General features: G+C 44.3%; 2 protein-coding genes across 3 annotated transcripts in view; one reads left to right on the plus strand and one right to left on the minus strand.

Moving 5' to 3' along the window:
• SACM1L (SAC1 like phosphatidylinositide phosphatase) overlaps positions 1-20889 on the minus strand; it is a 392433-nt gene extending 371544 nt beyond the window's left edge. Inside the window, exon 1 of one of the 2 annotated variants that reach the window (XM_085607365.1) lies at positions 20665-20889. In XM_085607365.1, the coding sequence (XP_085463491.1) occupies positions 20665-20699 (35 nt within the window). In that variant the 5' untranslated portion in view covers positions 20700-20889. The remainder of the gene's footprint in view (positions 1-20664) is intronic. The other variant, XM_085607364.1, reaches the window with a different exon arrangement.
• On the plus strand, positions 1243-6773 carry LOC146823108 (uncharacterized). The gene is made up of 3 exons (XM_085608135.1): positions 1243-2047; positions 4894-5031; positions 5302-6773. The coding sequence occupies exons 1-3, from the start codon at positions 1243-1245 to the stop codon at positions 6771-6773; spliced, it is 2415 nt and encodes an 804-aa protein (XP_085464261.1).
• Positions 20890-21741: the final 852 nt, after the last annotated feature.

A 21741-nucleotide genomic window follows, 5' to 3' on the forward strand; every position in this document is an offset into this window, starting at 1 on the left:
TTTAGGTACCGCGGAAGCGCCATGGAGGTCGGACCTTTTTATCTGACGCTCCCGAGTAACGCGTCTTTGGACACTTTCCCTAATAACAAAATTTCAAATTTTACGGTGAAACTAGCAAAACCTATTCATCTACAAGGAGATTGGGAGGTGGCCCTAACAGAAATTCAGTACCCGCACACGTGGGACACTTTTGAAACAGAGGATGTTAGATTTACGGTGGTACGCAAGAAGGAAAGCGCCCACGAACTTTCTTTCCCGCCGGGGCACTATGACAACATACGAGACATTGTAGAAGTAATGAATAAATCCATTGGTAACATATCGGAACTTGTTGACCTTAGATTAACGTATGAACCACGACTTCGAAAAGTGCAGTTGAGGAATGCTCAAGACTATGGTATTTTGGTGCGTGAAAAACTGGGGAGAGTGTTGGGGCTGACGCCTAACGTTCACCACTCTTCATCAGCGGGGAAAGCCTACACGGATGTACACGGCGGATTTTATATGATGTTTGTATACTGCGACGTGATAGAGCATCAGAGAGTGGGGGATAGCTACGTGCCTCTCCTCCGGTGCGTGGAAATCACAGGCAAGAATAATAGCATGATAAACATCATTTACACCAAAAGAGATTATGTACCGATCAGCAAAAAACATTTTCACACAATAACTTTGGAACTGAAGGACGATTTGAACACTAATATAAGATTTAAAGTGGGTAAAGTCATAGCGAAGCTTCATTTCAGGCCGCGACGTGGTGAAGTGTACTAGAATAATGATTTTACCTGAAAATTACGGCGACGCGTCGCTCTATAGGGATTACTATAGAGCACAAGCCGGCTCAGGCCTCCCGGGGTTCCACGGGGCACCTATTATGTACGGGGCGGGTGTTGGCGGTATATTCAGAAGCCTTTTCAGAAAAGCAGTACCGCTTTTAAGAAGAGGGTTCCAGTTGGTAAAACCGCACGTGAAAACCGCTGCAGCAAATATTGCCCGAGACGTCGCAGGGCACGTTTCGGGGGCGGTGATGAAAAAGTTTACCAAAACGGGTCAAGAAGGCTCAGGTTTAATCTATCTCGAAAGAGGAAGGAAGAGAAAAAGGGGTGTATCACTAAGGGGGCCGCCCGCGTTCCTTCAAAGCGTTGTGAAGCGCCGGCGACCGGCTCAAAAGAGTTCGCTTAAGACCCGGAGAAGACACGGAAAAAAACGAGTCTCTAAGGGCAACATATTTTAAATCGGACCATGGCCTCCGTCCCTTGCGGTTCCCAGGAATGCACAAAGTCAGAGTTGGACCTATTCCAAGTACCACCAACGCAAACCAGCATTGAAAGTTCTCTATATGTCGAAGTACCGCCACTTTCAGCCCTGTCAGACACAGCCCCCTTAGAGTTCTTCATAGCTCGGTCGGATGACTACCTGGACCTTTCAGCTACCCTGATTTATCTGTCGTGCAAAATTACTAACGCAGACGGATCCGATTTGGACGCCGCAGCCCGAGTGGCGTTTTCTCCATACCCCATAGCCTCACTTTTTAACCAACTGGATGTGAGCCTCGGCGACCGGCTCATCAGCCAGTCAAACAACACGTATCCATACAGGGCTTATCTCGAAACGGTACTTAATTATGGGGACCCCACTTTAAAACGCCAACTTTCTGCAGGTCTCTTCTACAGAGACACCGCTGGAGAGCACGAGGACACGACTTTAAACGGTGCTAACGCGGGATTTAAGAGCAGAGCTAGCTTTACAGCCCGAAGTCGTAAAGTGGAACTGATTGGGCAATTACACTGCGATTTATTTTTCCAAGACAAATTAATGCTTAACGGTCTAGATGTGAAGATTAAACTGATTCGAAATAAAGACACTTTTTGCTTAATGAGCGGCGACGCAGAAAATTACAAAGTGCATATCTTAGCGGCGTCACTATTTGTGAAACGTGTCAAAGTGAGCCCGGTGGTGCGTTTAGCTCACGCCGAGACTCTGTTAACCAGTAATGCCAAGTACCCCATCGAAAGAGTGGAGCTCAAAGTGTTCAGCATCCCAGCCGGTGCGCTACTATCGAATACTGAGAATATTTTTTTCGGATTTTTGCCAAGAACTGTAATAGTAGCGCTGGTCGATAACGCAGCATTTAGCGGTGAATATGGCAGAAACCCCTTTAATTTCAAGCATTATAATATATCTCACAGCAGCCTCTCCGTAGACGGCCAAGCTATACCGGCAAAACCATACACGCCGTCATTTGGAACTGGGGGTGTGGCTAGAGAATATTTGGGTGTGCTGCAAGTTGCTGGGAAGTACGCATCAGACCGACCCTTCTTTGTGGATCGTGTAGAGTATTCGAAAGGCTATTCTATGCTGGCTTTCGATCTATGCCCTGACAACGACGTGGGTGGCGGCCATTTTTCGATACAAAAATCAGGCAATGTACGTCTGGAGCTCCGTTTTAGCGCCGCTCTACCGTCTACTATAAACCTTCTGATTTACGCTGTCTTTCAGAATGTTATACAGATTAACCATAGGCGAGAGGTGCTAATCGACTATATGTGATGAATACGTGGCAACTGGAACGTTTTCTCGCCAAAGACGAGACGGCAAAACATTCATTTTTAGGTGTATTCGCAGCTGACACTCTACCAATGTATCTGGGTAATCGCCAGCGACCGCTTCATTTAATAGTCAATACAGACGGTAAAGATCAAAGGGGTCGACACTGGTTAGCAATATTTCTAACAGAAAAGGACTCTGAGTTTTTTGACTCCTATGGCGTGCCACCAAACAGTTATCTGTACCCCAATACCATATGGCAATTTTTAAAAAGAAACACTTCAGGCCTAATAACATTTCATGAAAACCAGATTCAGGATGATGTATCATTTACCTGCGGGGCACATTGTTTGTTTTATTTATTTCATAGATGCCGTGGTGTAGACTTTGAAAGCATTTTAAAAATGTATTCAGCTGATTTGAAGGCAAATGATGCTCTAGTAACAAGGTTTGTGTTGAGGCAATTACGCAGATTGAAAAGAGGCCGTGTAAATAACAGACCGATGCAAAATTGTATTTCATTCACTGATAATATACATGTTTACAGTGTTTATGATAACTAGCAGACATCCACAAGGTCTATTTTACGCTCTCATTGGACTTTTAAAATCATATTTGTACCGAACATTTTTACTCTGTGATATAAAATGTATCTAAATAAATTGCATGAAAAAAGCCCTTAACTTTACGTGTCGGTCTGACTTTTTTCAGCACCTAGATGCCACGTTAATGCACCGTGGTTTATATTCATCCTGAAATGCTTAGACAGGCTATTGTCCACATATGGTGCCTGGTGTGCTGTCGAGGTTTGCAAAAAATATGAATAAAAAAAGGGGGGCCTAACTTTACGTGTCGGTCTGACTTTTTTCAGCACCTAGCTGCCACGTTAATGCACCGCTGTTTATATTCATCCTGAAATGCTTAGACAGGCTATTGTCCGCATATGGTGCCTAGTGTGCTGTCGAGGTTTGCAAAAAATATGGATAAAATAAGGGGGGCCTAACTTTACGTGGCGGTCTGACTTTTTTCAGCACCTTGCTGCCACGTTAATGCACCGCTGTTTATATTCATCCTGAAATGCTTAGACAGGCTATTGTCCGCATATGGTGCCTAGTGTGCTGTCGAGGTTTGCAAAAAATATGGATAAAATAAGGGGGGCCTAACTTTACGTGGCGGTCTGACTTTTTTCAGCACCTTGCTGCCACGTTAATGCACAGCTGTTTATATTCAACCTGAAATGCTTAGTGGATTATACCGTTTAATTCTCGACACACGAAGACATACGTGGTATTGTGAGTTGTGGCGGGAAACTGTCGGGTTTTGGGTATAAAAACGTGAGGTCTGCAAGAACATTCAGGCTGGAGCTCTCAGGAAAGCTACGACGCTCCAACCAACGGCGCTGGTGACACCTTCATTCTCCCACCACATCGGGCGCTTGAAAAGCTGAAGCCCCTGAAAGATTTCACCACCTGATGACTGAGCACCGTTTCCATTTATGAACATGTCTGAGGACCAAGAATTGTTGGTAAGAAGATTGTTTTATGTTTTTTATATAATCCTCTAGCTCTTTTTGAAGTTGCGCTTCTATTAGCGTCATCTCTCAAAGGTTAAATGCTTTTTTATCAGGGATGTAAGCTTTTTTTCCGGCTCAGACTGTCACACTAAGACGAATTAGACCGAAGTCCCGGGCAATGTTCTAACATGTGGTTCTAATTAAGTCTTTCGCTCCTCTGTCAAAAGGTTTTAAGCAATAGATAAAATTAGGTGAAACTCGGGGTGTTTTGAATTAACTGTAACTGCTAGTCAGGAACCGTGAAAGATGCATAAAAAAACAAAAAGTGTGTGTGTGTGTGTGTGTGTGTGTTTGCGTTTTTTTTTTTTTTGTTTTGCCGGACCCCGTCTGAAATGCTCTAGCATGTGGTTCTAATTCAGTTTTTCACGTCGTCGTCAAAAGACTTTTAGTACTGTTACAGCAGCTGGCATTTTAAGCAATAGGAAATATGACATGACTCTCGGTGTGTTTAGATTTTGCACATGCTCTTACCTCAAAGACTATCTGCTCATTGATCCGTGTTTTTAAGTCAAGGACTAGTCCGCCTCCTTGCTTTACAGATCATGATTTAATAACGCCCGAGGTCTTAAATAATGTCACTATATAGCCTGGGGCCAGCGAGCCGGGGTTGAGCTGCGGCTTGAAAAGCAGCTAATTTGACAACTAAGGTCTGGGTCTATTTCTGCGGTCGTGTGTGTGTGTGTGTGTGTGTGTGTGTGTGTGTACTTTTGTTTGCATGAGCTTGTAAATACGTATAGCGGTGCTTTCAAGTAATTTAATTTAAACCGATATAGGAAATGTGTTACAGCTGTTTGCATTTTTGTCTTCGCAGGAAGTGGCCGAGGCGGCAGACGCACTTTTATTCGACACTGCGCTTGAAGGCCCTAATCCTATCGCAGCCAGTCAAATTTGCGGCTTCAGCGCGCATGCTGGTAAGAATTAATTCTCTTTTCTACTGGTAGTATGTTCTACCATAGACCATGCTGATGTGCGCGTGCTTGTGTGTGCGCGTGCGTGTGTGTGTGTGTGTGTGTGTGTGTGTGTGTGTGTGTGTGTGTGTGTGTGTGTGTGTGTGTGTGTGTGTGTGTGTGTGTGTGTGCTTGCGCTGCCACTCTCAGTCTAGTTGTAGCACTGATGACTATTGAGGACTCTTCCGACTGTTCATTGCTTGAATTAAAATTGTGTTTTTTGCTCTTACTTAGATAAAACTGATGATGCAATCTCCATCCAACACGTGCAGCAATCAAATACACAACAACCGGTTGTACAAAGGAGTTCAAGGTTGCCGCCTGACGATCTGAAAAGCAAAGGTCAGAAGCGTAAAGAAGCGAGGCGGCGAGGGCCACCACAAACATTGCAGGGTGGTTTTGGGGGGAGTACTGTTGGGGGGCCTGCATTGCATGAGTTTCCACCGGTGTCTGTAAATGGTGGCGGTTTGAGAAAGAGACACTCTGGCTGTAAAGAAAAGGGTGATCAAAAGCGCAATAGGAAAGCGAATGCTAATGATAACAATTCTGCTACTCTACAGACCTTCCAGGTTTCGAATTCAAACACGCCTACCCCTGGTTGCGTTCTCCCCAGCCGAAATTCAGAACAGATTCTAGGTGTCACAACGCACCCTTGCAGCGATACTCCGGTATTAGTGCACCCCCCACCTACTCCTACCCCCAAGTCTCACTCTCAACCATCAAAGAACTTGCATGCGCAACCAGCAAACGCCATTATTCCCCCCGATGAACAAGAAATAATTTCGCTGCTTGACGATGATGACTGTTGGGGGGAAAACGCGAATGTACCCGTTCAACAAAACAGATCAAAAGCAGGGCCAGCTGTACACAGCGAATGCTCCAAGAACCCACGCTCACAAGGGGGGTGTCACACAGATGTTACAATAGGAGGAGGACCCGCCATCACCAGTCCCCCAGTAAGGTTCGCACCAGGTGCTATTCACCATAATTTAAAGACTGAAATTGCCCACAGTGCTGCAGCAAACGGGGCGTCCGCAGCGGCGCTACAAGCTCCTAGACATAACCCCACACCACCCCTAAACATTACCGCAGTAACATCAGCATGCCACGATATTTTACCTTTAATAACAAACCTTAGGGGAAGCACTCTTAACACAGCATCTATCTGCGAAGCTATTATTTTTGCTTTAAGTAATCGTGATACAGTAGCTCAGATACAAGCCATTGAACGCATCAAAGCTGGCATCGTACGTATACAGCAAAATTTAGAGAAATCACTTTCAGCTGCTTTAGTAACTGCTCAAAATCAGCTCGAGACCTCTGTCTCCTCGCGCGCCATAGATGATGTCCTAAGTGTCAAAAAACCACTTAACGTTGAGATAAAGACACCACTTGACCCCCGCAGTGGGGCTGCTGCTGCTGCTGTTAAAGCTTCACTTCCCAGCGACGCAGCTGTACTTCAGGCAATTTACGCCATTTTTCCCCTAATAAATACCCTAGAAGGATTAGGCTTGAACTCTGCACCCGTCAGTTCATCCGTTTTTAATGTTCTACGTGTACAGGAAGCTTCCGGACATATCGGCGGCATAACAGATGTCAAACTAGCAGTAGAGGACGTGATCCAAAATACTCAGACTTCGCTCGCATCTATTTTAGCAGATGCCCAAGCCAACCTTGATTCCTTGAGTCTCGACTCGGGAAACTGATAATGACCCCCAAAGAGCATAGGTCGCCGAGAAGGTCTGAAACTACAGTCGCCAAACGTAAAGAGAAATGGTTAGCCGCTAAAGTAGTCAGAAATCGGTTAGCCAAAAACCTAAAAAGAGCCAAAAACCATTTGAGAAATATACGCCGTAATATTCAAAGCAACAATGGGTATTTACCACCGAGCCCCACGCAGTTAGAGCAAACACCTCAGAGAACAGCTGTCGCTTGCGATAATTCTAGCATCAGTAACAACCCTGCGCCGGTGTTTTTAGAAAGCGTGCGACAATATCAAAGAGTTATCAAAAAATTTAGAGCTATAGAATTTTATGAAGAATTTCGTTTTGTCAATCTTCATCTCATAGATTCTATTAGACTGGCCCTAGAAGCGGTTATTAACTCTATCCAACTGCTGCTGGACCAAATGGCCCCAGACATAGGCCCCAACGATTATGTACAAATTCGCCTGAGCGGCGGTGGTCTGGCTAACTCTTTTTACACTCGCAGGCTACCGCATCACGACCTAGATGCCTCAGATTTCTTAAACAAAATTGTTGACATGATGAATAGCAATGCAGAGATTCTGGGGTCACAAAGTTTAACACTTGTTGTGACTGTGATAAAAAGTAGGGGCGGCGGTGCCAGACGGGCTCTAAATTCTGTATTGTTTACTAAGATCATTCAAAAGAAACGTCGATGGTTGATTGATTTGAACAACACAGCTGGAAATTTGTGCCTGGCGGGGTGTTTGGCAGGGTTATTGGCTCACGGTCAATCTACGGATAGAACGTTGACAGAGCAGGCACAGTTAATGCACGATGCCCTAAACATCCCCCCAGATACGGATGTCTCTTTGCAAGACATAGAAGCATTTGAAAATTACTTGGGTGTGACGATTAAAGTATTATATCACGAAGGCGGCTGGCGTTATTTCACCAGCGGTACCGCCAACAAATCTAAAATTCTCTTTGTTCTTTTACATGAAAGCCATTTTTACGGTGTGAAAGATATAAAAAAATTCCTCGGCGCTAGGTATTACTGCGAATATTGCCATTCGGCCTATACCCACAAATACAATCACTCGTGCGCAGACTTCTGCAAAGCGTGCGTTACGAACGATTGCCATGACATTGCCAACGATCTCCAAAGGTGTCCGCGGTGTCGACTGTTTTGTCGTTCTTCGGAGTGTTTAGAGCGTCATCGTGCTTTAGCCGTGGCGGGGGAGGTGAGCTGTCTCAGCAAAAAGTTGTGTGATTCGTGCGGTCTCTACGGCCCCGAAAGTCATGAATGCGAAGGCCTTGAATGCGGTGTCTGTAAAGCCCGGGTGTTTTCATTTGATTCACATCTCTGCTTTATGAGCAGACTCAAACCGCCGACCAAAACAAATGATTATATATTCTACGATATGGAGTGCCGTCAGGAAAATATCATTCACGAGCCAAATTATATTTTTGCCAGACATATTAATGGTGAGCCTACTTGGGAGTTTTCAGGTCCTACATGCGTCAATGATTTTATCAACACATTCATTACACCCCGATTTCAAAACTATAGTTTTCTCGCACATTTCTCTAAAGGATATGACTGTTATTTTGTAGTGAAAGCTCTAGTGCTTGAAAAGGTGGCAATGTCACTGATCACTCAGGGAGGAAAGCTCATGTGCGTTACAACCAAAGTACTCAATATCAGGTTTATAGACTCTATAAACTTTTTGCCCATGAAACTCAGTAAACTTCCACAGGCAATGGGTTTCCAAGAGTCTAAAGGGTATTTCCCGCATTACTTTAACACTTTGCAGAACCAAAAATACGTTGGTGCTATGCCCTCAGCAGAATTTTACGGTGTAAACTATATGTCACCCTCTGAGAAAACAGAATTTGTGTCCTGGTATGAATCGAACAAAGATCGGGAGTTTGATTTCCAGAAGGAGCTGTCTCATTACTGCCAACAAGATGTGAACATTTTAAGAGAGGCGTGTATCCGCTTTAGAGAAGGCGTCATTGCCATGTCTAGCAAGCAAATCTTGGTGAACCCGGGTCAGGCCAATGAGTATGCCTATGTTGACTTCATCGACCCCTTTCAGTACATCACTTTAGCTTCAGTCTGCTTGGCGATGTTCAGATTTTGTTTTTTAAAACCTTACACATTAGCGTTGCTACCTCGTGATAATTATCACAGACAGCAAAAGAGATTCTCAACACCCGCTATTCAATGGTTGATGTATTTGGAATACAGTGAAAAAATCACCATCCGTCACGCTTTGAGGGGCGGGGAGCTTAAAATTGGGTCCTATTTTTTAGATGGTTATGCCAATATTGACGGGGTCCCTACTGCCTTTGAATTTAATGGTTGCTTTTTTCACGGCTGTCCAATTTGTTACGCCGGAAACGATTTTAACAAGATGACCGGTTGTACATATGGTCAGTTGCTTAACCGCACAACTATTAAACAGGAGTTTTTAAAAAGACGCGGCTTCAACGTCAGAAGTATTTGGGAACACGCGTGGCGTGAGCAGTTAACATGTAATCTAGATCTGCAGACTTTTATCAAGGATCGTGACTTACCCGAGCCCTTGAAACCGCGTGATTCTCTCTACGGAGGACGAACCAACGCCGTTACTCTTTATCGAAAGGCCTCTGGTGATGAAAAGATTTTTTACTATGATTTTACCAGCTTATACCCCTTTGTTAACAAGACAAAAGTCTACCCTGTGGGACATCCTAAGATCCTTTATAAAGATTTTGGAGCCCCTCAAATGTATTTCGGTCTAATCAGATGTAGAATTCGTCCGCCTAGAGGACTTTTTTTCCCGGTGCTTCCTTACAGATTCGAGGGAAAACTATTATTTACCCTGTGCCGCTCCTGCACAGAAGCCAGACAGACCTTCCGGTGTGATCACTCTGATGACGAACGTGCTCTGACCGGCACCTGGTGCACTGTAGAAGTGAATGTAGCTCTGAAAAAAGGCTATGTGATAGATCGCATTTATGAGATATGGCATTTTGAAAATGTTTCTAGTGATCTGTTTACCGACTACATCAACTTGCACCTTAGAGACAAGCAAGAAGCTTCGGGTTACCCCCAGTGGTGTAGTGATAAGGCCGAGAAACAGAAGTACCGGAGGGAATATTTTCAGAAAGAGGGTATTCGATTGCGCTCTAATAAAATCCATGTGAACCCCACTAAAAGACAGATTGCTAAACTGTTTCTCAACTCTCTATGGGGAAAACTGGGGCAGAGAGAAGACCGCTCAGAAACTACTCTAGTGACAGAGCCGGATGAATTTGATCAGTACTTTTTTACTTCCTACTGCGAGGTGTCATCTTGCGAGTTCATAGATGATGATACCGCTTGTGTGTGTTGGCGGTATACCAAAGAACATTACCCGCCTTCATGCAACGCTAACATATTTATTGCCAGTTTCACCACCGCTTATGCTAGATTGGAGTTGTACAAGCTCCTGGAGTTGCTTCAAGACCGCTGTCTTTACCACGACACAGACTCTGTGATTTTTGTGAGCAAAAAGGGCGATGTTAACCCTCCGGTGGGTGACTATCTGGGGGAACTCACTAGCGAAACACCTCCCGATGAACACATCACAGAGTTTGTTTCAGCCGGCCCCAAAACCTACGGTTACCGCTTATCAGGCGGTAAAATCTGCTTGAAGGTGAAGGGGATCACCCTCAATGTTCAGAACCGCGAAAAAGTAAATTTTCAAAACTTAAAAGAGCTGGTCACTCAATATGCCAAGCACGCCGAAAGAGGTGAATGTGTTCCAGAAGATGAAAGCTTAGTAGTGCAGCACCCCTGCATTGTGAGAATTAAAAAACGTTGGGATATTGAGACACGCCCGCTTCGCAAAACGTTGAGGGTTGTATATGATAAGCGCGTTCTTAAAGAGGACTATAAAACCCTGCCCTACGGCTTTTAAGAGTTATGCAGCCTCTGTGTAAACACGGGGCTAGCGAGAAAAAGGACTTTCCGCTTTTGGTGTGTATAGTTTATTAGAGGTTGTTTAAAGTATGGATATTAGATTGCAACATCCGTTCTCATGCATCCTCGCAGGTCCTTCCAATTCTGGTAAAAGTTACTTTGTAAAAAAACTTTTGGAAAATGCGCATCAAATGCTGACCCAGCCACCCACCAACGTAGTGTGGGCCTATTCCTGTTGGCAGCGGCTCTATCAAGAACTCGCGCTAAAGCTTCCACACCTCAAATTTGTCGAGGGGCTCCCCGCCGCCTTAAATGATGACATTTTATTTCCACCCTCTAGTGTTAATATGTTAATTGTAGATGATCTAATGGCCTCTGCTTGTGACAGCGGTGAAATTGAAAAAGCTTTTACTCAGTATGTTCACCATCGTAATCTTAGCATTTTATACATTGTGCAAAACGTCTTCTGCCAAGGTAAGAGCTCACGAACCATCGCTCTGAACACCAAGTACATGGTGCTTTTCAAAAACCCCCGAGACAAGCTTCAAATAACGACTCTAGCCAGACAGATGTACCCGGGTCGCTCTAGTTTCTTTCTAGAAGCCTTTGAGGACGCCACTCAGAGCCCCTATGGGTATCTTTTTGTAGATTTAAACGCCGGCACGCCGGAGGATTACAGATTAAGGACCGGGCTTTTCCCACCGGATCTTCCTGTTGCTTATACTCTAAAAAAGTCCTACCCGGCTATAAAAAGAAGATAAATAAAAAGCAGCGCTCCAGTTTAGAGCTCCAACACACTCATGACCATGTCCAGCCGGATAGCGCGCAATCTAGCTCTTTTAAGACTGTTGGTTTCATCATCCCCACAACAAAGGAAAGCTCTTCTATGCTCCGCGTCTGACGATTTAGTAGCAGCGATATCGGAGATAGCCCTAAATACCTTGAAGGGCAATGTCCCTTTGAGTCCTCAACAGATCCGAGTGCTTAAAAAGAAAAGTAATCTTGTTAAAAAACTGAGCAATAAGAGGATCTCTATTAAAACAAAAAAAAGTCTTGTCAAGCAGTCTGGGGGCTTCATAGGATCGCTGCTAGGCATTGCTATCCCGCTTCTCTCGGGCCTGCTGCGCCGCCGGTGATGGCTCACATTGAAAAAATGTATCTCGTTCCTAAACATCAGCTAGACAGAATGCGGAGTCCCCCAAGCGCCGATACCGACATTAGAAAATCAGCCACGGATCTGTTGGACGCTGAGATGCGCGAAATTCTTCATCGTAGTGATTTACCGGTGCACGAGAAAGCTAAGCTTTATACCGCTATCCTTCAAAAGTATCTGAACTTTGTCCATCATGGTAAAATGGAAAAAGAGGGCCTGACTTTATTCATGCCTGAAAGTCAAGAGCCACCCGTTTCACCGGTCAGAGAGCCAGAATCACACGCCTTTAATCTAGTTAATGAAATCCTTGACAACGTTAACCCCCGGCACAAAAAGAAAGCAGAATTACTTCTTAATAAAATTCATCAAAATAAAGACATCGCTTTCTGGAATGATAAGGGGGAACTTCTTTATAAAGGTAATGTTATACGTGGTTCAAACCTGCATGATTTGATCAGAGGCGCCACCCAAACACACTCTTTTGCAAATAATAAAGCGCCTGTCGGTTGGGATGCCTTCATGCAGAGCCTAGCAGAACTGAACATTCCGACATCGGTGCTAGGAAATGGTGGTCATCGTATCCACTTAGAAGATTTAAAGAACAACGCCGTTGCACCATTTGTTATCCCTTCTCCCCCCGCATCACCATTTTCACTGACCCCTCGAAGAGCACCGACGCTCGCCCTCCGTGATACCGCTGACAATGCTCACGAACCCGTAACAACACACGGCCAAGCACTCCCGCCAAAAAAAAGAAAACACTTCGCGAGATTGCCATGGTTGTCTGTTTAGCACCCGTGACTTATAATAGAGACCTATGCTTTTTACTGGGTAACTAAATATTTTTTTATGTAAATACCTCATCTGTATCACAACATATAGTTTTTGTATAATTTTATGCCCGGTGGCCATACTGCGTATTACTGGTTGATGTTAATACGCTATGGTTTCTTGATTTTTATGTACATCATTTTGTTTTCAGTGTTGATACTGTGATTTATATGCCAAGGTGCATAATGTATTTGCTAACTACGGCTACCTCATTATTCAACTATAAGCTTAAATATGTGAATTCTATATTTATATATGTATTATCGCTATCCGTGATTATTATAAGTTAACAACGATAAGCTGTGATTCCTCTTTTAAAAAATTTATGTAACTTCCGCATATTTGATGTCTGCTGTTGATACTGTGATTCATATGTCTTGGTTTATAATGTATTTGAGAACTACCGCTACCTCACTATTCAACTATAAGCTTGACTATGTGTTTTCTATACTTTACAAATGTTTTATAGCTATCTGTGATTATTACCGGGTACCAAAAATATGCTGTGATTCCTTTTTTAATGTAACTTCCGCAGATTTTATGTGTGCTGTTGATACTGTGATTTATATGCAATGGTGCATATTATATTTGATAACTACCTCTACCTCATTATTCAACTATAAGCTTGATTTTCTTTTTTTTTTCTATTGTCACTAAATGCTGTCAGTATATGTAATTCCATATAATGAAACTGTAATTACATAAAATGTGATTTTCTGTTATGTAAAAAATGGTTTCAATTAAATTGTAAATATTGACCCAAAATAAAACTTCTCCGAGCTTTCATTTTACATTTAATAAAAGCAATTTGTTCTAAAACGCGTTATTATTCTTTTCAATAATGTGATGATGGGAAATGTATAAAATATCATTTTAATTCGTAGCTGCACCCCATATATCCGATTACTGAGCCCCCATAAACACGCCTAAAGCAAGACATGCCCGGGCATGCCTGGTCGATTTATACGTACTGAGTCCCCCATAAACATGCCTAAAGCAAGACATGCCCGGGCATGCCTGGTTGTTTTACACGCTTTATGATTTCATCGCCGTATCATTTTATAAGCCTTGATTCACAAATCCTAACTTATCGTTTTATACGCTTTTTGATTTCATCGCCGTATCATTTTATAAGCCATGATTCACAAAATAACGACCTATAAAACAATAAAATGCTATAATCTTATCAATACGTTATAAGGACCGATTAAAACCCCGATTAAAATCAGACTTGGAACGCGTCCAATATAGACACACGGACCAAAGGGGCGTGGTCAAAGGGGCGTGGCCACCTGTCACATCCAATTAGCGAAAATACATGGTGATGAGTAGTATACAACCTATACTACTCATATGTACATAGACACATAACTCAATTCGTAAACATTTTTAACAAGCATTGGCATAGCCAATAGGTCTCGCCTTTGGGAACTTATAAGTGTTTTGTCCCCCAAGACGGGGTCTGCTTGGATGCAGATTCCGAGCGCTTTGCATTTGAAGGGGTCATTGCATAGAGCAGAAAGAACTGCCCATCCTGGGCTCCGCCCCATCAGAAACTGGAAGTTCCAGCTGCAGTGACAATGGCCGGCCATCAGAAACCAAAAACGGCCCACATTTTCATTCTCACCCATTACTCATATCTGAGCCCTTCCCCAAGTAAAAAAAATGCACAAGCCCCGTGCTTAAATGCAATACATGCACGGTGCACATTTTGTGAAGACAATGGGCCCATACAAAGCATTCACACCAGCTAATCTCACTGATCCTGTTATCAGAATGAGATAAACATATACTTTGACTGTGTGAGAGGCCCTGGCCACAGGACCCCTCCCTGAACAAGGGAGCGAGGAGGAACGCTGGCTGCATTACAGAACGGTGCCCGGAGCCCACAGGATGCGTGCAGAGCATCGGCAAAGCCCCACAGTGAAATATGTAAACAAGGGGGCGGGCCACCCACAAAAAGGTGCACACTTGATATTCCCCCAAAAAAGTAAATACATCACACTTTCAGAAATAAGGAAATTGTGCCAAGATGCCTGAGGGCAGGGTGTATAGTATCAATTTCATTTTTGGTGGGATGATATACATTCTTTTTTACTCTTCCTTTTCTCTAAAATCCACGCTTTGTTTTTTCTATGAATAACTTTCCTACAAGCTGTTAATTCCGAGACTACGGTGTCTCACGTATTATAAAGCCACAGCTTTGGAGAACTATATAAACAAACACGTCTTGCTGTTGCATCGGGTGCCTGTCCTCCGTGATGGTATAAGGGACAGCCGTCGAGCCCCCGTAGCAGGTCAAATAAATAGAAACCCATCGTACCTTAGTGCATATGGTACCATCATAGTATTTGACAAAGCGAATGGTCCGACTTTGGTAGCAGATCAGGCTCAGTTTGAAAAGTGCCGAGGCTTTGCTAGTGAGAAAGCAGAAACAAAGCACGCGCAGGAGGGTGAGGGTGTGTCTAATTATTGTATCATTAGTAGGCAAACGATTATTTGCAAAGGAAAGATTTGTGGTATTTATTAAACCATTGGTGGGCTTGTAAACACAGGGGGATTGTGCAACAACATGAACCCGTCTCCACTTTGGCCCTCGCGTACACAGAGCTATAAATGTGGCACTGGCATCATCACACATTTTACAATCACTGCAGATGTTAGGCCCTAATGACCGGTTATCATTTCCTTTTTAGCTCGCACCAGAATTACCATTTCCTGCCTGGGGTCATGGTTATTAGGGGACAGGGAAGTAAGAGCAATTCGGAGGTTTGGGAAACAACATAAGGAATTCGGACTTACTGTGCCGATTTTACACTTTTGTCCAGGTGCTGCACTGAGACCCTGCGCGAGGTGAAATCTCCAAGTGAAACACCGCGAAACTCCAGTGTTGCCCCACACTTATAATTCCACTGAGGTCAGTAACTGCTGTTAACAGCATCTACAGAATTATCAGGCCGCTCACAATTTGATCTTTAGAGTAACACTGCACATGTGGTAATATGACATCACAGTGCCGTAAAACATTGTGGGATCCACCAGCAAAAATTAAATTCGTTAGTTTTCATTTGTGGGTGGAATAAACCTAATGCCATGGAGGTGGGAGAGAGAGAGTGCGTGCGTGTGTATGTGTGCGTGTGTTTGTGTAACAGAGGGGTCGTGGGGCACGCAAATACAACATTCTTACATTCTTCCAAGTTAAGTGTGATGGTTTGCATTCAGGAATATCACAGACTCTGCTCTGGTGATAGTCCACCACAGCAGTGACCAGTGAATTTATATGGCCTGTTCCAAATCCCTCAAAAATACCTGGTTCCTGGCGTTGGTCTCTGGCTCTCATGCATCTCTCAGTAGATGTGGCCAATCAACAGTAGAGTTTCAATGCTCTACTGGGCCATTAGAGCGCCTCAGTCTTTGGTCCATTCGGGCAGACCTCTAACATCTAGTAGTGAATACATTGCATAAAATTGTAGATATTGTACCGGTACGGTGATGCGACCCCTGAGTCAGGGGATGGGCTGCGCACACTGGGTAACACAGATGGTGTTATTCGATGAGGTGAACCCCTGAGGACACGTGTTTATCGACAGCGGAGCTAGGAAGGATCCCTGGGGAACCTGCAGCGGAGCCTCAAGTTCTTGGAAACTTGGGTGCAGGGCGATGACTGCATGAAGGTTATTATTAGGTGGCGCTACAACTATGTGTAACTTGAAGTTGTAGCGCATCTTCACAGCGTGCTGCTAGAGCGCATCTTTAGCACAAACCATGAGACCGCTGACTCAATCTCCTTAGAGATCAGGGCTTCACTGCATGCGGAGTAACGTCAAGCCGCCCCCCCCTCCCTAGAGTGTCACTAGAACTCCTCGTTTATCTACAGTAGGAGGCGTGTGACTCACTAGCTGCCGCACAAACCTTGCGGATTCACTGCTGGCAAAGCAGGGCCCCTCTGCCAGGTCAAGTGAGGAGTGGCGGGAGAATCACTAAACAACAAATGTGGTTCATGTGCATTTTCCATACCATAGGCAAGAGCCACAAGTGTATAAGGCGCCGGCACTAATGACAGGGAAGGCTTGTATTGATTGAGGGGTGCAGGCAGCGTTGCGGCTGTAGGGTGTCTGGGGCAAGAAAGTAACAACAACAAGCCCGAGAGTGGTGAGCGTGCTTGTGCCTGTGAAAAACAGATGCCACGCTGCACGTAACCGCTAGCCGTAGGCGGCTACAATTCCTGGCAAAGGTGGGACATGCACCCACCTTTGCCCAATTGCGTGCTGCCTTCGCACGCAAAGACCAATAGAAAGAAAGCCCCAAAAAAAAAAAACAAGCATGAGCGTGTGAAAAGTACTGATCGATTCCAAGAGGTCGTTTTCCTAGTGCAACGCATGCGCGCTGCCCAAGGCTCGACCTAAAAAGCTCACCTCGAGTGTGACTCTCTACTCTGAGTGACACCATTTACAATCACTCAAATCTGCTCGCACTCACATTGTGGGAGTCAGAAATGGCAGAAACTACGCAGAGACAATGCTATAGATTAAGTGGGCATCGACATGCTTATACAATGTGCCAAAGCCATACATTTCACTCATGTGAAGCCCATATGGGCCTAGAGTAGGTAGGAGAGACTGATCTCCTGTCTGTAAACCTATTTTAGACTCAAGGATTAATTGGCTTCAGATCATATCATCTTCAATACCTGTCCCTTGAAACAGTTCCTAAGGGGACAAAACATATTTTGGCTGGTTGCTGTACTAAACATTATCTGAACTTTCCCATTGGACACTGCTATATGCACTACTGATGCACATTTTAACCATAGATATGACTGGCTGATATACTGTTAGACTATAATCAACAATGTCAAGAACCTCTCATTATAACACTGACTTCATAATTATTTAGCAGTGTACACAAATAAACATGTACACTTCCTAACCGTCTGATCTGGGCACTACTGGAACTTTACTAAACTAGGTGTGTGCTACCATTATAGCTTTAACTCACCTCATACAAATCCATATTCAATTAGTTTACCTATGGTGTCCCAAAGGGATCATCTGTTCCCCTACATCTGTGATAGCGACATGACACCGTTTGAAAACATACTTGAGAGATTCAACATGGGTTAACACATGTATGCGTACGGCACTCGCATCAAAGCCTAGGTGATCTTTGGTAAGTTCTGGATTGCCTCCTGGTCACGTAAATCTGGATGCACCAAAACTGACTTCATGTTAAAGCTTCCAATACAAAGATAATTACAACTGGGATCTTCTGCTCAGCCTTCAAGACTGCAATGCCCCCAAGACTGAGATATCCCAACAGACTTGGTAACCGTTTCACTTTGTTATTCAACTAGTCTCAATCCACAGGCTAACACAACCTAGGTGCTGCCATTGACTCCAAAAGTGTGAAAAAAATTATTTTATTACCCAAGTGTCCTTTGAGGTGTTCTGCTCTTTTTGTACCAGCAGCGAATTGCTCTAATGCTTGACACACTGATTTACGGAATGGACTATTACATCACATTAAATGCCTTCTAGCCAAGTCAACAGAAAAACTTAATGGCATATAAAATGAACCTACCCACCTAATCAGCCCTACCTTATCAGTTTGCTTCATCTATGCCAGCAAACAGGTGCAGCGAGATACGGACACTTTGGTGGCATAACTTTCCATGCGCAGGGTTCCTCCCCCTGCAACTCTCCCCCTACAAACCCTCTCTATAGAAGGCATATATTTTAAAAATCATTAAGTCTCTAAATCATATCCTCCAACAAACCTCTGGGTAAAATCCAGACCCTCATTCCTCGTACTTCCTTTCTTTGCCGATTATTACCCTTTATCATATCACTGTTCAATCTGGGGCGTCTGCAGAGCCTCACTAGTGCTCTACACAATCAAGAAAAACAATGAATATTAAATTGTATTTATCTTTCTAGGGATGCAGCCGACAAACCAACTGAAAAAACATCACACTGCCGAAAATGAAGCCAATTTGAACATCCGATTAAGACGTGGTGTAAATAAGAAACCAACTAACCCGTTCTCACTCATACCAACAGTAACACTTTTTTTATTACGGTTTTCCTAGTGCCGTCAAGCATTCAACTGGTTCGTCGCCTGCCTTGTAAAAATATACGGTAACAATTAGGTAATCATTTGTGGAAAGCCGTAAATTCTTCTCAGTTTCACATCACCAGACTGCCTTATACCAACACTCGTTTCCTTGTGTCCTAAGAGCAGGGTTGGATGAAGAAACTAGGGGTCTCTCAAGGGGGCGTGGCCGATGTAATTAGGGCGCGGCTTAAAACATGCAAGCTAAAAATCTGTGCTTGGCATAGTGTGCCACCTGACTGGTAATTTGCTGCTACTGTCATTGCATCCAGGTATATAATACAACATGCAACATTACACCTACAACAAGCCAGGAGTATTGGCTTTGCCAATGGTTGTTAATAGCATAGGGTAAATAAGCCACAACTATGGCTTAGTTGTATAGAATATTGAAAACGCTTCAGTTCTGAAATGATGAGACTGTGAAAGCACTATAACGAGTCTCTTTGAAGTTACACCAAGGGCAGTCAAGGGTGGTACTGCCACAGAGTTGAGTTGTTTTTATGGTGAGGGCAAAAATGGAGAGCCCCACAGGGACCTGCTTTTTAGAACTACAGCACCGGCAGGACCCGGCCGATTTAAAGCCCTGCCTAAGAGTCGTACTTGTCAGAAATTAATGTTAGTTTCCACCAATCAGACTAGTTATATTTTTATTCATCTGAAGATTAACACGTTTCCTGCTAATCTTTATAGAAAGTTTTACTTTCAAAAAGTGCACAGAAGCAAAGTGAAGATCAAAGACAGTCAGTCAGTCAGTCACCTGTAACCAGTGCCCCTTCCCCTTTGGAGTGAACTCAATTTACCGGCACAATCAGCATCTCCAGAACAGGGGGGCATATTATCAAGCCAGGCGAAAAAATTATCGCCGCTTTAGCGGCAGAAAACTGCCGCTAAAACGGCGATAATGGGCTTGATAATATGCTCTATGGAATTCCAATTGAAGCTCATGTTAGATGTGAAGGACTTCTAACCTGAGCTTCAATTGGAATTCCATAGAGCATATTATCAAGCCCATTATCGCCGTTTTAGCGGCAGTTTTCTGCCGCTAAAGCGGCGATAATTTCATCGCCTGTCTTGATAATATGCCCCAGGGTAACTAACCACACAGGTTTTTTATTTTAACCTGGAGCCCAGAGGCAAATTTCCGGGGGAGGGGGGAAATGATGGCGAATAAAAATCTCGGGGGGCGGGTAATTTTTCCAGCAATAGGCAGAGTGGAGATACAGGGGCTCTAAGATGGGGTGAAAGAACAACAAAGCCTCGTTAACAAGTAAATGGACTTTTAAACACCTGTGAAGTACTCGGGTGCGGCTGCAACAAGACAGACGCCAGACCAACCAGTATACAGCAGCTGAAAAATGGTCTGTGTGTGAGAAGCTGTCTCAGCGCAGGCTGACACACACACGGCGGGGGCGCCTGCTGGAGCCTCAGTCCCTTACAAGTTTCGGGGTGAGGTGTAACAACCATGAAAAGCAAAAGTAGGACACAAATCAATCGCTCTTGAGTTTGCTCCTCGATCACTAAAGTAAGCATTGGTCTGGGTAGAGCTAGCCTAGTCAGAATCATGCTGCAACAGATCACGCACTGCCTTTACAATACTTTTACAGACATCATTAACGTCGCCACTGAGGAACCGCCAATGACTTGCAGCCATCCCTTCAAGTCAATGTGCCCTTACCTCATTTTCTCTTCTATGTGCTATGGTTCGTTCTCATTTGTGTGACCTCCCAACCCACTACTACCTCTGCACCGCACACCACTGTCTCAATTCCTCCTTCCTTTCCGTGTCCACTCTCTCACTTCCCTGCTACTCCTTTCTCAGTCTGCCCTATCCACCAGAACGCCATTTCCCGAGAATGACTCACAGAAGCAGGTTTTCGTAGTTCTGCGCCGCTGCCATCGCTTTGCTCTACACCCTGGGCCGATTAGATGTGATGACCCTCTGCACTAGTTCCTGCCTGACGCGTCAGCCGGTATGGGAACGTCATAACGACGGGTGGCTGAGAAGGACAAACCTAGTGTTCTGGCTGATAGCGAAAAGGAGGAGGGAGGGAGACAAGCATATGGGTAGGGGAGCCATGGTCACAGAAAAGGGACTACGCGCAAGTTTACACTTTATTGGTGGGTGAGGGTCAAACAGAGGGACAGCGTGACGACGCTGCTACGTCAGAGGACGATTTGAGGTGTTGTATAAGGGAACAACCAGCGCGGGGAACTCTGGAGTAATTGATTATGATCTAGTTTAGTCTCTAGCGTTGCTCTAATCGCAGATATCGGAGCAGTTTTTAATGCAGCATAAAAGATCTGGCGTGCATTGTTTTACGTTGTTCTGTAAACCGATGGGCTTTTTTTTCAAATTCAGAAATGGGTAGTTTTTAAAGCAAGGGTGCGTTTTAGCACCGCTCCTGTTCAACTTGTATACCGTTGACATGGGCCAAGCCTTGACAGGTGCAGCACTGGCCACGCCGAGGATCGGGGACATCAAGATACAGCTTATTCAACACGCTGACGACCTGGTACTTTTAGACCACACCAAAATAGGTCTACAAAAAGCACTGTCGGCCTTGGCAACCTATAACGTGGCCCACAAGCTGGTGGCCAACCAATCAAAATCTAAAGTTGTCATCTTCGGCCATTACCCGAGCAAGAAACTAGCAAGATGGAGCCTTGGCCAGCTGACACTGGAAAGCGCACAAAAATACAACTATCTGGGCGCCTGGCTAACTGAATCGGGGCGTCCGTGCGCTCAACTGCACAAAATTCAAATAAAAGGGAAATGCATCACTTATGCTCTCTGCAAATTACAAGCTACTTTGCACAGCCCAACCACGACGGCCATCCGTAGAGTTTTACGTGCAAAATTAATGCCCGCCCTCACTTACGCTCAACTAGCTTTCCCCGGAAAACTAACAAAAGAACTACAAAAAAATCATTGCAGTGCT

Source organism: Triturus cristatus, chromosome 5_2, assembly GCF_964204655.1.
Source record: "Triturus cristatus chromosome 5_2, aTriCri1.1, whole genome shotgun sequence".
In the NCBI taxonomy this organism is placed as follows: Eukaryota; Metazoa; Chordata; class Amphibia; order Caudata; family Salamandridae; genus Triturus; species Triturus cristatus.